This window comes from Dinoponera quadriceps, unplaced genomic scaffold, assembly GCF_001313825.1.
Source record: "Dinoponera quadriceps isolate SergipeBrazil2010 unplaced genomic scaffold, ASM131382v1 scaffold2110, whole genome shotgun sequence".
Lineage (NCBI taxonomy): Eukaryota > Metazoa > Arthropoda > Insecta > Hymenoptera > Formicidae > Dinoponera > Dinoponera quadriceps.
Genome location: NW_014556168.1, coordinates 222,971 through 241,094, shown reverse-complemented (window position 1 = coordinate 241,094; position 18,124 = coordinate 222,971). Strand labels below are relative to the sequence as shown.

Genomic DNA, 18,124 nt, shown 5'->3' with positions numbered 1-18,124 from the left:
GGGGGGGGGGGGGGGACACGCGTTTTCCGCTCTCTCGGACGTCTCGTTGGAGCGCGGCCGAGGTGACGCCGACGCCTCCGTCCGCCGAAGATATCAATGCGACTAATTATCAATTATCGTTATTGGCTCGTTTGTCCGGTTCTTTTTTCCCTGGGAGCGGGGGTGGCACACAGAGCGCGCGGCCAGGTGTGTTTCTCTCGCGCGGCCGCCGTCGCGGGAACGTTCGAAAGGCAGGGCGGCGGCGTTCGGCGAGTCAGCATTCCTTCGCGCGGCCTCTGACATCGGCGGTCCTCTCAGAGGGCTCTTCCCGTCTCCTTTCGATTCCCAGTATCCTCGGTTCGACCCTCCTCGTCCAACGCTCGCGGCCGGAAGAAAGGTAAAAAAGACCGGCCGGGTGCGCGCGAGCGGGAGGCAGAGAGGTGTCGGCTCCGTGTGCGTGTGATCGTTTAGGCGCCCATATGTTGGACTTGTAATGAGAGAACGAACGTGCTCACCGCCGGGACAGGGAGGCGGGCACTCGATGAAACGCTTTATAGATTATCGCCCCGGCCACGCCATTGTTTTATCGCGCACGGTCGCCCTGTTAGCGCGTCGCCGCCTGGAAATGTCAATTATACCGAGGGAGTGTAATTAAGCTGCGCGTATCGGAACGCTCCGTGAGACTCTTCGCTCGAGATACTCTCCCTTACCGAGAGAGAGAAACTGAGAGAGAGAGAGAGAGAGAGGGAAATCCTGCGGTTCTCGCTCACGCTCTGGCTTATACCCGTGCCCTCTCGCGCGACTAATTCGCCGCGACCATCGACTTTCTCACGAACACCGAAGATCTGAGTCGGTGGATTTCTTCTTCATCTTCTTCTTCCGCTCCTCTTTCCCTCCGCCACGAGGGTGCGAGGGCACCTCTGACGAAGTGATCTCGCGTATTTAGTAATATCTTGCGGTCTGTTCTTTTTAACCGAACTCTCAACCGAAGAGTCAAGACCAAGCGATCCCGGTTCATTGGTAAAACAATCACAGGTTCATACATAATGAAATACCAAAATAGTGTGATCATATACTACTGAAAATAGGAGGGATATATCTTGTAACTTTCGGCCCGATCGGATAAGTACTTCCGGATAGGGCGTTTTCACTGGCCCTTTGATATTTCGAAATACAGTCTTCATCAGAGAGAGGAATAACCCGATGCCAGTTGGTAACTGATATTATTACAGCGGTATCTCATTTTTCTATTTGACCGTGGCTCTCTCTCTCTCGCTCGTACTCACGTTCACAGTGTTGCGCGGCGACGGTAGCCGGCAGATCGACAAACGACAAATGTTGCAGCGGTGAGTTATTCGCATCACTTCCAGGCGATCTTGTCGCCGGGAAGCGCGCGCGCGCCTCGAGGCCAGGTTGTCTCGTTGATAGGCACAATCAATATCGGCCTCTCGACGATGAAAAGCGGTCGATCGGGCTCTGAATAGATCGCGTGAAAAGACGCGTGTAATCAATTACGGTGGGGGAGGGAGGAGGGAAGGGGGTGGCCCCGCGGTGTCGAGAGCAAATATCTCATTCGTAGCAACGTCATCCAGAAATGTGCCGGTCAGCATCCCCGCTGAGTGCGCGCTCGTACACGCGCGTCCTGTCGCCTTCGTCGTCGTCGATCTCGTACACGGCTCTTCGTAATGTCATTTCACGTACACAATGTACGATTAACACATTGCCCGGCGAGAGGTCATCGTAAATATCGATCAAAACGACCCGCGCCGTTAAATGATGCGCCGTTACGACCGAGGTCTCCTTCTTTTCGGACCGGAGAGAGTCACTTGAGGGAATTTCCCTGCAGTTCCGTATAGCTGATAGATCTCGATCATTCCCGAACGTCGTGTTTCTTCAACCACACCCTCGGTTCTCTCTCCTTCGTCCGATCGTGGCGGTCCCAATATTCCCAAAGTTGGAAGTCTAATAACAGGGGGTATTTCGCGCGAGAGAGGATATTCGCGAGAAACGCGTGCACAATACGTCCTTCCGGGCCGGGGGTGGAGCCTGGACTCGGCTGCGAGCGAGAATCGCGCGGCAGTTGCCGGTCCGCGATGCAACATCCGTTGTCGCATGTGGATCGTCGCTTTCCTACTCGTCCCTTTTGCTTTCCGCGTATCGAATCGCCCGCTGAATGGTGGAAAAGATGCCGCACCTTCGTAGGTTATAAATCTAGCCGGCTTCTCTTCCCTCGGTCCCACCTTCCCCACTCCGTCGCTCATGGGGGTCCTCCGGCGGCTGTGTGAGGTCCCCCTAAATGGTAACAAATGTCCTCAAAACGCCAACAATGAGCCTCGAAGCGGTTGACATCCAAGAGCACAGTCTGTCTTCCTGTCAACGCCCGTGTATGCGTGCGCGTACTACGCAGGGAGTGAGGGGGATGAGAGAGACCGGTAGTCCGGGGGTTGCTGGTCGTTCTCGACGACAACTTGTGCCGGTATGTCGAGAGAGATCGACACAGCTAACCGCTACAATTAGGCCGGCCTTAGGTACCCGATCCCCAGGCACGATCTCGACCGCCACGTCGTTGGTGGTCCGTGTAAGAAGTTGTACGATGACGCTGCAGGCTTTTCTCTCATTTGCCAGACTCCCGACCTCATCCTCGCAAACAATCGCGTCTCGATTATGAGTTTCACAATTATTACGTATTCATTCGAGGATTTTCGTCGGGTTCGCAGAGGGGTCACTCGGCGCAACGCACTACGCACCGTAAGATACGGATCAAACCGAATGTTTGCCGTGCGTTATCGTGCGTTTTTCTTTCCGGCCGGTAGAAACGCACAAATGGATGGTTCTTTCCAGTCTCGACGGGTCTCGAGTGAACCATTGGCAACGTCACGGACGGTCTCGGATTACTGACGTAAACGTTAACGTCGAAACACAGGTAATGCGGTAGAATATGTATATATATATTAAAATGAATAGTTTTCGGCTTTTCGCATCGTTCACGCACTTTTCGTACGTATCGACCGCGGAAAGCGATTAGTTTTTCTTTCATTCTTCACATCTCGAGTGAGCATTGGCAACGTCACGGTTCCGACCTGTCCACTGACCACTGACTGAAATAGAAATGCTGCATAGGCTTCTCACAGGCTTCCAGATGAAATAAGAATCCGCCCATCAGTCCCGCCTAGCATTGCTGGTGGTCTCTTCGAAGAAGGCGAACGTGTCGGCTTTCTCGCGTCTCATATCGAGCTTCCAGCTTCGTAAGAACTTGACACTGCGGTGCATTCCTTGGGAATGTTGCCCCGTCCTTCGCATATTTCGTGCGTGCGCTTTACTTCTCGCTGCAATCGCCTCTCGCGCAGTTGATGGTTGCGTCAAGAGAGTAAGACCAAAAGAAGACGTCACGTTAACGTACAATTCTGCGTAGTGTGTCCCGGAAGTGGGAGTTGATACTTTTTGCATCTCGCGAGGGTTGGATGCCGAAGAAACTGCCCAAGTTGAAATTTCGGCCTTACGTTAAACTTTCAATTCTATAGCACAGTAAGAGCGGAAATAGCAAAATAGGTTAAATTTCAATTCTAATAATATAATATAATTCTTACTTTCGTCCCGACGATATCTTAAATTCCCGCTTTCGCTGTTTTAATCAAAATAGATTGTCGGTAAAATTCTATCTGTAGAATTAAAAATTTAAGAGAGAGGCCAGAAGGTATCAGCATCGTCGAAGTAGGTTTTTATCAGTCTATAGGCTGTCTAAGTAGGCGCAAATTATCCTTAAGAGCGTCAGAGTAGCGTCAGAATTTCGGCTGCGATTCGGGGTGGTTAACGAAACGGCACAACTTCAACGCCATTAATTCTTGCATACTTCAGAACACAATAAAATACGACGAAACGAAGCTGTGATTCACGAACATGCGCGATAGATAGTCGGACAGCCGTCAAAATTAGATATGTACACATGTGCATATATAATTCTGCCATTCACATATCTACCGGTCTGACTATCTACCGCGCATGTTCGTAAATCGTAGGTACGCTTCGTCGTATTTTTTGCGAAACATGCGAAGAAAAAACCTGTTGCAACCGTCCTGTGACCGACGTAAATCGCATTTATTCCCGAGCAACCATTAGCACGAACAATTACACACCGCTGAAAATTGCGAGCGTTCGGACGATACATTCGGACGATTCAACAATTCGAATTACACAAAATAATTGTTATCCGATTACTTAAGTCCGCGTGTATACGGATTATCCGGATAATCCGGATCCCGATATTAAAAGTTCACGCGTGTGAGAATTTGAGAGAGTTCGTGCGCATTGACTTTCGCACATTTGCGCACTTTTGTGCGCGCACCTCGCTTTCGCACACACTTGGTGCAAGACACTACCGACTATGTCTCTCTCTCTCGATATACAATCCGGAGGTAAAGCCGCGTCTGTAAAGACACACGTCGTACGATACGGGTGTGTATCGCTCTCGGAGGATTATACGCTCCTCGCGTGACAAGGATCGCATCCACGTTTCTCGCGGCTCGCAGCCCGATTCGTGCAGCGCATTAGATACAGGCTTTGATATCAACCCCGACAGTCCCCCAGTGCCTTTGCTCGCGCGTCCTTGCGCCTTTTTTCTTCCCATCCGTGTAATCGCCCGACTTCTTTCGCATCCTTCATTGCGTCGATGTGTCGACCGCGATCTTACGCGACATCCCGCAGATAAGGATTACGAACTGGCCGCGAGGAGCAACAGTGTAATGCGCACGATGTAGCGTCGATAGAGCAAAGGGGCTATAAATAAATTTAACGAGTATGCGACTGATCTTTCGTTCTTGAGAAAAAATAATTTGTTCAATAAAACTTTCGAGCTGCAATGTCGTCTCGATTGTGCAATGCGGATCTCTTAATAACTAGAATGACGCCATTTTGGCTCCGTTGTCCTTTAAAATCGCTATGAATCTTCTACAAATTTATATATATATATATATATTGGTCGATAGTTTTCCTAGACTTTGTCATTTTCAATGTGAATATAATCTCTCAAATAATGCGAAGAATAGCAAAATGACTTCTCGGCGACCGAAGATACAAATGGGAGCCAAATTGGCGCCTGTGGCGGTTTTAACGGGGATACCCAAGCTCGGTGGTTCTAATGTTAACGCGTGACTTTGGAATATATCTTGCCGAAATAATCGATCTTCCTGTTCCCCGACACGGAGTAAAGCGAAACAACTTACATTGTGCGCGAATGAACGTTCTGAGAGCCCGTTTCGGGATTATCGCAGCCACAAGAGAGATGGTTATTGACTCTACCGCTCGCGTATAGCCCGATAATAGCGCGCTGAGAAACTCGCGACGGCCGAACAATGGTGGACGTCGGGGTCGGCGATGCAATCTACAAATTTGATTGCGAATCATGCAAGCGAATCGGCAGCGCGTAAGAAAAGGGATGATCGCGCGGTGTGTGTCGAGGTGTGCTTAAATATTAAAAACAGTATCCCGAGAGAGCGTCGGCGGCGGCGGCGATGCATTCCCGGTGAGAACGATCGTCGATCGTCGATACAATCAATAAACCTGATTGTGAATCACTTAGCGGCGTTGTTCATCGTGCGGATATTCCCTCTCGGCCTGATCGTGTCGGAGAGACGATCTGAGAGATGTGGTGCGAAGGAGGAGAGAGAGAGAGAGAGAGAGAGAGAAAGAAAGAAAGAAAGCGAGAGGGAGAGAAAGAGAGAGAGAGAGAGAGAAAGAGGGGGTGGATGGGGGGAGAGAGAACGAGAGAGAGAATGATCAGGATATACATATTATACACATGTGGTGGTGCAGCGAGGGGGCAGAGGCGGGGTGGCGTGGGGTGGGCAGGACCCATTAGGCTAATCCCTCGTCGGCGGCCGGAGCCAAAGGAACGGAATAAGAAGGAATAAGAAAGCCACAGGCTACGTGTCATTCCCGCTCGCCTGCCGACACCTATACCCAACCGACACCTCCGCCATAGTACGAGTATATCCGTCCAGAGGTGCTCCCTATCACGATTGCCTTCGCTTCCTAATGCGCGCGCGAGTACGGACTTACTCGTCCGTAAGTTATTCAACCGCACGCGGCGCCGACCACGAAGAGGCGACTCCGTTATCCGCCGGCGGAAAGCGAGAGAGACTAAATCGGATTCGCACGGATGACGCGCGGACACCACCTCGCATCGTCCTCGCGGATGCCCGCCTCCGATCGGCCGCCGGATTTTCATTAGAGCACGCGACGACCGTGCCTTTAGCGGAACGCGAAATCGAAATGGAGCGTGTCGTCCGGTGTTCCAGAAATTTTCATTGAGGTCTAGAATCGACGGATATATCGGTAACTAATTAATAATCGTTAGGTGCGTCTAACAGAGAGAGAGAGAGAGATACACGCGCTCGCTTCGCACCTTAATACACCTCTAAATAAATCTAATGAGTTTTTAGTTAATGAGCTTTTACCAGGAGAATTATCTCTTCTCCGTGAACGGCACTAGCGATATTTTAATAGCAACTTACGTGATTTTTCTCTCTCTCTCTCTCTCTCTCTCTCTCTCTCGTTGGATTGTAATGGCAGGAAGTCGTAAAGCGCCGTACGTTTCGGCGTTTATTTATTTCCACGGCGCGGCGGTGTGCGGAGGAAAGAGAGAGAGAGAGAGAGACGCCTCTTTGTCTCGAAATTCGCAGCGCAAGTGGCGCGCCGCGGCGCGTACAAATTACATCGCCGATGCTTTAATTCGGCTGATCGGCATTAATCAATTTTACTGGCCGCGAAAGCAGTTAATGACGAATAAACGGCAGCGCGAATGAGACCGAATGCGTGCACCCGCTCGTTAAATAATTATTCATTTTTGCGCGAGCACCGGCGCGCGCAAGGACGACGGCGAGCCGCGCGAGGACGAGATTTCTATCGTCGCAATTTTCGGGAAAAATTACGAAGCGCGTGCGGCAATTACATATCGCGAATCCCGCATAATTAACCGTGCCGAACGCGATACGCATCTGTAATTGACGGTTTCGTCGTTAGCCCGGCGCGCACAACCGTTTCTTCCGAGGCGCCTTCTTATCGGCAAAATTTGCGCCTGTCCCGAGGCTTTAATCACTGTTTTTCAAAATTTATCGAATGCTTCTGGTAATTTATGACCGCCCGATTTCTTTTTGTTCTCTCTCTCTCTCTCTCTTTCTTTTTTTTTATCGCCTTCTCGTTTGCGTTTATTCGGGGGGAAGGGGGGGGGGGGCGCAAAACGTTTCGACGGGAAGTCGCGCTTCGATTGCCCGCGAAACGTCGTCGAAGTTGCATCGCATCTGACGCGGGCATCGTAAAAGCAATCGGCACGATTAGATTAATTAGAGGATAGACGGGAAGACACGGCGGGGCCGCAAATGAGCACCACTGTCGACGTGTGGCAGGCGGCCCGTTTGATCTCCGCGGGACCCTCGCGGGGCCCTTGGGCCTTGAGGCCCGCTCTTGCCTCTTGGCCCTCGACTTCTTTCCTCACATTCTCGACGGTCCACGATCGAAGGATCTTTTCTCGACCCCGGCAGCATCCTCGCCTCGGTCTGACTTTTTAAGACTTTGGGACACCTGTACCGCTAATTCCTCCGTGTCTACCTGTATCAATCACGAAAACAGATTCTCGCTTCGCGCTCGTAACGACGTGGCTCGACGTCGTCCATGGATAAAGCCCGGCTTGAGAATCATGTTATTTCGTCGGAAGAAGTCCGGAATCCAGATCGGATCAATGGACGCAGGTACTCGTAATCGGAATCGCGCGACCCGAGGAATGTGATTTACATCTCGTATTATAATTAGCCCCCCCCCCTTCCCCCCCTCCCTCCGTATGTCGTTGAAACAACATAATCCGATGGAATGTGGAACACATCGGTCGGCTATCGGTGATTCGATGAATGAACGAGTTTCTTTCCAATCGGTGAGAGTCAAAAGAACTTGTGGGCAAATATGAGCTAATTTTAACGCACAGAACTCGTAGTGCAATCTCTTTAAACAGCGAGACTATATTCTTAGTCAAATTGATTTTACTAAATCTCAATACATTGAAACCAAACGTTTCGGTCCTCGTCCCTCTTAAGTGGTACTCGGTCTTACAATATCAATGTCGCGGGACAAACTTCAAGAGACCGTTATTATTTCAGCGCTGCCATTCAGTCGCTCAAGTCACTTTTTGTCACTTTTTCTCGACAAGTCACTAANGTAGTCATTCCCCCCCCCCCCCTGATCTGCTGCAGTTTGTAAAATATAGATGTTCTATATCCATTTTTGTTATCTCTTTTAATAAAATTGCTCCGAAAGCGTATTTGTACCGTTTCTATCCTTGATCCTTGCTACGAATTTTCAAACCGTACTATGAAAAGAATTCTGTGTGTTAAGTTATCCAAAAATAAATCCAGGAAGGTGAGAGTGAATGTTACTTTCTTGCTTAAATGGCCTTAATTACTTTTAGAATTTGACAAAAAATATATCATTTTAGTCACCATTTCGATGCCTGAGAGGTTACTTTTTGTCACCTTTTCTCCCAAGAAGCGACCATTATTTCACTTTTTTATCCTAGTGACTGGATGGCTGTTATTCGAAAATCAGCGAAAGTAAACACTCAAGCATAACATTGTCGAGACGTTCCAAGATCAGCGCCAATTTAAACCGCAATCACACCGCTTTAATAAATTCCCTTCTCACTTACGAGGCTCCTCAATTTCACAGATTAACAATGAGATCACAATGAGATCAATTGAAGCGAACACGGAAAAAAAGCATCAGTTCTCACAGCTAAAAATTAGTCCATATAATATAACTGAGATTTAGTTGATTCAACTAATTTTCTGTTCCTGTACCTAGTTTTTAGCTCCGACGGCGAAAAACTAGGCCTGGTGACTAAATCCGAATTGCATCACACGGGCGGCCAATTTTTATTTTCCCAGTAAAGCAAACGTTCGATTAGAAAGTAGTGCGGAAAGCAGCTGGAGGAGTCCGCGCGAAGCTGCCTCGGGAGTCTCGGGAGGAGGAAGACGACGCAGGGACGAAGGAAGAGGGATAATATACGCGCCCCGTAAGATATTGACACTTCTGTAATCCGTTTGTCGGACGTGTGGGCAAGCTGGCTAATCCCGCTCACGCCCACCGGAGATTAAATCCCGCCGGCTGCTCCGGCTCATTCGGCCTAACTCGGTCTAACCGCGAACGGAGGCGCTTAAGGCCCCCGTATACACGGCCGCGTACGTCAAACTCGGTCTATAGGCCCGAGGGAGGTTAAAAGCTCTTGATGCCCTCTCCGGGACGATGGGGATCTCGCGACTTTTTTTTCCTCTCGCCTCCTGCGCGTTCCATATTTCTCGCGCGATATCCGCGCAGGGCGCGGCGTACTTTGCTATCGGGCCCGCTGCGCCCGTACGGACTTCTTTTTCACCGCTGACAGCCTAAAAGGGGTAATTAACCCTTGGACTGTCCGATGAATTTCGCACCGCTTTCGTTTGCGCGGCTTCGCTCGTTCGTTCGTTTCGCTATGGCGCGGACGCTCGGCGATAGAAAAACGTGGAGGAACCGAACTCGGCGTCGCGAGGAGAGATGAGTAAGGGGGAAAAAAATGGGAACTTACCACCGCCCAGGATGCCGTCGATGGTGTAATCCTTCTTTCCGTCATCCCCCGGCCGGCCACCCCGGAGAAGTCTACTGATGGAGCTGACGCTCGGCGGATCCGTGAAACCCTCCTGCGTGCGAACGGATCTCGTTAAAACGATCGACCACTTTGTCGTGTATTTTCAACGCGAGACTGTACGAAATTTCTTAGTGATCGTCGGAGATCGTTTCGTGTAAAGTCTCGTACGGTTTCTAGTCTCAGTCGGATGGAATTGATGCTTGGCGGATCCGTGAAGCCTTCCCGCATGCGGACGAATCTCTCGTTAAAATCGGTTAAGACCATTCTGTCGCGCTGTTTTGAACGTTAGACTATTCGAAATTGTTTAGAGATCATGGAAGATCGTTTTATATAAAGTTTCTAGTCTCGGTCGAATGGAACTCGAAAATTAACTCTCGGCGAATCCATGAAACCCTACTGCGTGCAAACAGGTCTCGTACATGGAGAGGAATCTTTTGCTGGCATAGCAAATTGTTAGTTACTATGGTGACAGCAAAGAGATTTATTTGGACAGCAAAAGGATTTGTGTGGACAACAAAAAGATTTGTTAAGAGTATTAATTGCTGTTTGCTGGACACTAGGACGGCAATATAATTTGTTTGCGCCAATTAAATTTTATTGCTGTCGCAACGATGTTCTACGACGGCAAAATCGTTTTGCCCGCGCAACAAATCTTTTTGCTATCACTATAGTAACTAACTGCACACTATAGTAATTTACGATTTTGCTGTGTCAGTAAAAGAACTTATCTCCGTGTTCGAAACGATCGGCTACTTTGCCGCGCTGTTTCAAATACCGTTCGAAATTTCTTGCACCGAGAGAAAAATGTTTAATATATGTAACTATAATCATCGTAACAAAAGAATTAGAGTCAGTCAATTTTCTAATAAATGTTACTGTAGGGTTAGTGATAATAACCTTATATGCATGTTGTTACTACTATTTTTTTCTGGTTAAAACTGTAAAAAGGTTACGATTGACACCGAAAATAATTATAATTTCTCTCAATGTAGAGATCGTTAGGTTTATATGAAGTCTCATACGTTTCTACACTGAGAGAAGTTACAGTTATTTTCGATCTTAACTATATATTTTTGGGGGTTTTAATCGTAAAAACAGTAGCAACAATGTATATGTAAGGTTATTATTACTAACGTTATAGTAACATTCATTAGAAAAATGGTTCTCAACATAGATCCGTGCGAAATTTCGCGAATAGGGAGGCAGCTAGATTTGCGTAAAGATTCGCGTCTCGATCGGATGCAAGTGACGCTCGACAGATTCGAAAAATCCATCCATCGTGAAAGCCTCTTGCCTGCGGAAGGACTTTGTCAAAACGAACGATCATATCGCGATTTTTTCGACGGAACCGGTTGGAAAAATGTCTCGAATAGAGATCGCCGGGGTTTACGTAAAGTCGCGTACGTTTACAGTCTCGATCGAGGGCTCACCTCTTCGTTCTTAGATACGGGCGAATGCGAATTGATCGATCGTAGAGTTACGTGCGCACCGTCGACCCGCGTCTGGCATTTGTAACTGCAGGCTACTGCACTACAATTTGGCGCGATTATTTTCCCGTCGGCATACACATTTGCGCCGTTGAGATTCAGTGTTATTATACATTGTGCCGGGCACCGTTACGCGCGCGCGCCTTCACCACGGTAGAATACCTTGGCGAAATCAGGTTGCCCGGCGTTTCGACGACGAAGCGCGTAGATAACCGTGGCAATCGATAGCAATCTTTCCGTGGTAAAGTGACGCGGATCATCAGGTCGTGGCGTTTTGTCGTGTCATCCTAGCGGATGAGATTTCGAGCCTTTGTCTCAGTTCAATCGGCTAATTGACGGAACGAAGTAAAATCCGCGTTAGTTGCCTCATCCTCCCGCGTTAAGGGCGATCGCCACTTTTCATCTTGATCTTTCGGATCGTTTTGTGTGGTTTTTATTTAAAGGAGAAATATACAAGCTCAGGAACAACATTTGATTGACTCAAACCAAATTCTCGTGTGGATATGAGCAAACGAATGTTCCGGTTGCGAGAACCAAATCTTTTTTATTTTCGTTTCAGAAAACCTTTGGTTCGAAGATCCGAACTTTGATTCTCATTACTAGAATATTTGTTCGTCCGTGTCCAAAGAAAGAATTTTATCTGATAGTCAACTAAATGGACTTTTTAGCTGTCTCGGGCTTAACATACTGACAGAGTAGACGCAGATGCTCTTTGCGGCCGAAAAATTGAGCATAGTTGTTGTCAGGATAAAAATCGTCAAGTCACAATAATTGCAAAGAGTACGCTCGTGTCTACGCACATTTTTCTCATCAAGTCATGGTGATTCAAGAAATCCGCATTTTCTGACCGTGAGTGAAAAGAAAACAGATACAAAATAAAAGCCGATTTACCGCATGATCGTCGAAATATCTGTTTCTTTTAAGACACAAGACAATTTCACGCGTCTCAAAAGAATACGAGACAGAAAGAGAAAGAGAGAAAGAGAGAGAGAGAGAGAGAGAGAGAGAAAGAGAGCCGGAGAGAGATGAATGGATGAATGGATGAATAGCCGCGCGATCATTAGCCAGTTTTTAATTACCACATCTCCACAGGTTACGGAGAGGATTAACGTTTCAGTAAACAACAATCGCGCGATCCGTTATCCCGGGAGACGCGGTTCCTCCTTAATTGCGGTAGTTTCGCGGTCTTGTGCTCCGCTGCGACCATTACGGGAGACGAAAAGAGTTACAGAATGTAGTATCCATTGAACTCTATGATCTCCGCGCTTTTTGTACCCTCCGTGTAAAAAGATTGTTATTACACACGAAGAAAATCTCGCGACCATCGCCACACCTTATTCGCATCGTCTCGCCGAGCCGCGAAAATCTCCGCACGCACGCACGCACAGATACCGATCGGCGTTATCGCCGGTGCGATCGAGTGCGTGCCGAACGGGCGATTCGCTAAAGAGAACGAGATAAATAAAGAAAGCGTGAGGTAAGATCGAGTGAGCATTATCCCGCGAGCCAAGGTGAAAGAACTGCCTTTTGCCTTTGCCGAAGATTTAAAAGGAGGAAGAGCAGGAAGAAGCGCGAAAAAGAACGAGGGAGAGAGAGAGAACGAAACGGTGAGGAAGGGCGGGAAGGGGAAAGAGATAGGAGATGGAGGTAAAAAAAGGAGAAAGAGGAAAAAAGAAAAGGGGGTCGTCGGTGTCGATCGCTATCTCCCGGATCGCCGATCTCAGAAACAATAACGATCCTTCTGTCGGTGGTGGCCGAGGCGTCGGGTCCGGGGCGATGACAGGAAGAGAAAGACGGGACGAGGCCCGACGAGGCAGCCGGGCCCCGGGAGCGACGAGGAGAGAGGCGCCCTGGGGGCCTCGGGTCCAGGAACGCCTCCTTCCAACATTAAATGCCGTATTAATGCCGGGCACGACCGGCCTGCCTCCACAACTGCAGCGGCGTACGTGTTCTCGAAACCATTTTTCGTCCTTCCTTCTCTCCGCTCTCCCTCGAATTCGCCCGTCGTCGTCGTCGTCTTGGTCGCCGAACGGTGCTCCTTTCGGTGCTCGTAGCCGATACTTTCCTCGTTTCTCCTTCGCTCGCTTTTCCTCGCTCTCTCTCTCTCTCTTTCTTGCTCTCCTTCGTCCGACTTCTTCCCCTTTCGCGCGTCCCTTCGCACTCCCGCCGTTCCCGTTCGCTCGTCGCACACCCTTCGCCTCCTTCCGCGACTTCGTTCACCGGCGACTCGCTTTCTTTCTCTCCTCCGCTGGTTATCTCGCGCGTTTTTCCCCCTTTTCCACGATCCGATCGATATATTTGCTCCTTATTGTCGCTCTCGCGGCCGATGCGCGCGTTGTTTCTCCCGGGCGCGATTTATCTCTCTATCGAAGAGATCGCCCTCGGCAAGGGAGGCGTTCCAGCATCCAAGGAGGGCGAACCCCTTCCTCCGTCGGGATTTCGCACGGTTTCGGTTTGAGAACCGCCGTCGATCTTATCGCGGAGACACGTAGAGATACTCGAGGGGCCTCGAGTGATCCGATACTTGACTTTTGTTGCTTCGGGAGAGACGAGCGCTACCGCGTCGGCGATCAACGTGATCGCAAATAAAAACAGGGCCGCGCTCGAACGTGGATTAGGATTTACGCCGATCGAGACAGAGGGGGGAGGGGGTGCATTAAAAATGGTACCCGATTTAAATGACCGCGCGATCCACCGGCGATTTTTCGCCCTCGACTTCTGCTCTCCTCCGGCCGGATATTCGTCTCGCGTAATTGAAAGAACTTCGGACACGCGGGGAAGAAGTAATTGTTGATTCACCGAGATAATCATTTAGTTAGCGAGCAAGATTTGGTTCGGATGTGGACAAATAAATATTATAATTGCGAGGACCAAAATTCGGTTCTCTGAAACGAAATCTTTTCCATTTTCGTTTCAGGGTAAGCAAATCTTTGGTTCAGAGAATTCTGGCTGAACCGTTCACACGACTCAAACTTTTCTTCGAGTCCAAACTAAATGAGTTTTCCACTCGGGTTGTGACTCTTGTTTCGACATTTTTCTCCTCATACTCGTAATATTCGCCAACGCCTACGCAACATCGCGTGCGCGCGATAATAATTCGTAATTAAATGTATCCTCAAACTTGGCTCAGCCCGAGACATAGCGCGGGTAATTAACCCTCGCCGCTTATGGTAATATCTTCTTCTCCGTACGCTACGACGGCATTTTTATCGGCAGGAGGCATCGGACGATACGTCGGGGTTCGAGGAGCACGCGGAAGAGATTATTCACGGAAAAGTCCATTTGCATACTCGAAAATCGAGACGCGGAGGTGTTACGCCAATGAGGCGTGGGTGTAGACGGCGGTCAGTAACGTATTAAAGGACACGCGAGTTGCCTCGGGGCGCTCACGTACCCCGCTCGCCTCGTGCACGCCTCGTGCACAAGATTAAAAAGCCCCATTGAGTATGATCCCCGGGAGAGATAGAGACACGAGTAACCGCGTGGAAACGTCCAGGTTCGATCGAGGGGTCGAGCGATGGCTCGCGGATTTTTCGCGGCTGGAAAAGTGCCCCGCGTGATTGGAATAACGAGCGACGACTCGCGACTCGAAAATGCAACTCGACGCCCCGAGTGCCAAAAATACGTCTTACACGCGGTAAAAAAACTTTATGTTAGAAACGGTTGAAATTTGGCGTTACTCTAATATGGGAGACGTGTTAAAAAGCGCGGGAATATGCGTTAAAAGGTGCACACACGGTGAGAAATTTGTTGCTGACGCAGCAAATTGTTAATGATCATCAGTGAAGTCGCGGCAAAAAGATTTGTTATGCGGAACAAATAATTTTGTTGTTGCGGCGAAACGTCGTTGCGACAGCGAGAAAATTTAGTTGGCGTAATCAAATTGTTTCGCCATCTATATGCTCAGCAAATAGCAATTAATACTTTTAATAAATCTTTGCATTGTCCAAGCAAATCTCTTTGCTGTCACCATAGTAATTAACAGTTTGCTGTGCCAGCAAAGCATTTATTTTCGTACAAATATAATATTCAATTAACACATCCAATATATGTTGACAAGATGAGGTGTGTTCATTTAACATTATTTTTGCATACTTTTAACACATTCCCCATGTTCAGTGGACTGTTTCTCGATACAAAATTGTTCGCTGTTTATTTTCGCACAGCTCGCGCTTTTCGTCACCTTTCCAATTTTCCTCACTTTTCATGTTCATTCATTATTTTTCGGTACTTTTAATCGTGCATGCTTTTCTAAATTTCTTAAAACGATCTCTCCTTTTTTAACGTGTGCACGTCCTTACGATTTTTATGAATATTAATGCTTCCCACTTGGATCTGGATTTTTCTATCGGTTCAGGTATTTTGCTTTGTTCCTCATCGCGATCTTATCCGAATAATGAACGTTACGACGGACGATCTGGTACACTCACCTTCATAAGCTTGTCCCTAATCTCCCAAGAAAATATTCCCGGATTGTCTCGTTTTAATTCCTCGATTCTCGCCTCGACTTCCGGTGTGGCCACTCGAGGCTTGCTACCGCCTATCACGCCCGGGCGGATGGACCCAGTCTCCTGATATCGGTTCAGGATTTTCGAAACACAGCCGTGAGAAACGCGGAGCTGCCTGGAGATCACGCAAGGTCGGACTCCCGCGGCGGCCATTTCTACGATTTTCAGGCGAATATGATTAGGGAGAGGTCGTCCGTTGATAAAGACCCCACCTAGCTGATTCATTCGCCCTTGTCCTGTAAGAAATGACCCAAGTGTCGATAAAATACGACGATTGTTCGGCGCGATTGTGAAATTGTGGAAGCGATTCGATCTCTCAGTCCGATCTCAAGTCCCGGTATATCGCAATTCGTCATTTTCACAGTTCCGCTGTGGAATGGCATAATTAAGCGAACAAAAATTCCATCAACAATCTCGTTACATTGTCCATGTCAAACGGCCGTAAAAAAATCTCATCCTTTTCGTAAAAGTTCCCGAGTTGAAATACTGGGCTCTGTATTAAGCCTTTAATTCTACAACACAGTAGGAGCTAAGATAGCAAAGCGAGCTCAATTTCAATTCTTATAATATAGCATAACCCCTAGATCGACTGTGATAATGTCCTAAATTTACGTTTTCGCTGTTTCGAACGTGAAAGTAAGTTGTTGAAAGTAGCATTAAAATCTAATTTATAGAATTAAAGGTTCAAGAGAGAAATTAAAAAAACGTCAGTATCGTGAAAATAGATTTTTATTAGTTTACAGGCCGTCTAAATAAGCGCAAACTATCCTTAAGAGCGTCGGAGAAGCAACAAAATATCGACTCGAGTTGATAAGGAAATATCGCGGAAATAAACGCACTTCGCCTTTCCGTTGAAAAGACACAAGGGGGGGGGGGGGAGGGGAAGAGGGTAGGGGGGCTGAGAGTAGGGTGAAGGAGAAGTGATTTTGAGAGAGGATCCGTAGGCGCGGTCGCGTCGTGATTAGGCTTGAAATTAACGCTGGAATCGTAGCTGGGGTACGCAAACATGAAATCAGATAAGAGGACGGCGCGCGCGCGCGCTCTCTCACGAGGAGGATACCAAAAACACGGTTAACAGCCGTAAAATTGCGCGAGTTATGCGTGCGCGAGGAGGCGTGCACGAGGCCGTTTCCAGCACTAACGAGTATAAAGTCGGATCGTTAGTCGAATTAGCCACCCTTCCGTACGTGACATTAGCTCCCGTATCATCAGACCCCGGGTAAGTGCATGCGCGGTGCCGCACGCGTAATTACTATGTTTACGCATTACGGATGCTCCGAGTACATACAACGGGAGACGGATAATTATAATAATCGCCTGCCGTCGTGCGCGCGGATGCGCGCGCGCGCGCGCATGGAACAACGGAAATCTTATTGTCGGAAAGTAATCGTCGTAATTTTCGATCGGCCGGGATCCTCTCTCGGCTCGGGCTAGTTTTTGGCCACGCGCTCGCATTAACGACGATAATCGTCGCTTTCGTCACGCCGATGCGAGCCGGCCTGTTGGGATGCGTTATTTCGTTTGGGTCGCGTACCTGCCGCGCGTATTCTCCCTCGCGTGCGCCGCGAAATTACCATGTTTATTGTAACTACGATTTTTACGCCGGCCACTCACCAACGAGGAGACGTACTTATTTCACGAACGACTGGGAATAAGGCGACCAAAATTGCTCGACGAGAATTTTGGGATTACGAGACACCGCGGGTCGGGTCGGCTCAAGACATGCCGTTTTGGTCGTGTGAGATTTAGTGCGAGGGATACAATGAAATGGAAATTGCGATATGTCGCTTCTAGAACGTAGAACGTGCCCGTTTTTGCAACACGTTAAGTGGAATCGACTATTGATTTGGCGATTGAGCATAGGGTTTTTCAGGGGAATCGAATTTACTGGAACTTAAGGATCGGTTTAGGCGTGGAAGATGGATTCACCGTGTACGGATTGGCTGAGAATATTCAACATGTGCCTTACACGCTGCGAGCAATTTTATCTTCCCACAAATAATGTGGATACTGACAATATTAATATTCTAGTGGCACTATTACATCCGTGCTTTGCTTCTAAAGGGAGCGTTAAATTTCTCTACTTGGTTAGACTATGAAGGAACAATCTTTCTCAACGTTTAAAATTACCCATGTTTCAAAAAGAAAAAAAAAAACACTGCGATTCTGTCTCCACTGTTTCTCTCACGATAAATACACATGCGCGATTGTTATTATTATTATAAATGAAATGACGACCAACATAACTCTGGAGTTAAATTAACCCGGTCTCTCCTGATATCTCTTACGCTGAATAGACCGGTTGACGCTGATATCCTTTCATCCTGTCGAATTATAGGCGATTAGCGGAAATTTCCAATTGTACGGCGAAAGCGATAGTCATCAGACACGACGTGATATCGACACGTGACATCAGCCTCTGTTATTCTTTTTCCTTATCGAATTGTGATTGTTAATTGGCCGATAGAATATATATATATATATATATA

The 18,124-nt window shown here is 48.2% G+C and overlaps 1 protein-coding gene across 1 annotated transcript in view; it reads right to left on the bottom strand.

The window, feature by feature from the left end:
- Positions 1 to 18,124, bottom strand: part of LOC106747088 (protein gooseberry-neuro) — a 25,707-nt gene that overhangs the window by 6,471 nt on the left and 1,112 nt on the right. Inside the window, exons 2-3 of the mRNA XM_014624367.1 lie at positions 15,558 to 15,871; positions 9,581 to 9,692 (exon numbers count right to left, since the gene is read on the bottom strand). Of these exons, the coding sequence (XP_014479853.1) occupies positions 9,581 to 9,692; positions 15,558 to 15,871 (426 nt within the window). The remainder of the gene's footprint in view (positions 1 to 9,580; positions 9,693 to 15,557; positions 15,872 to 18,124) is intronic.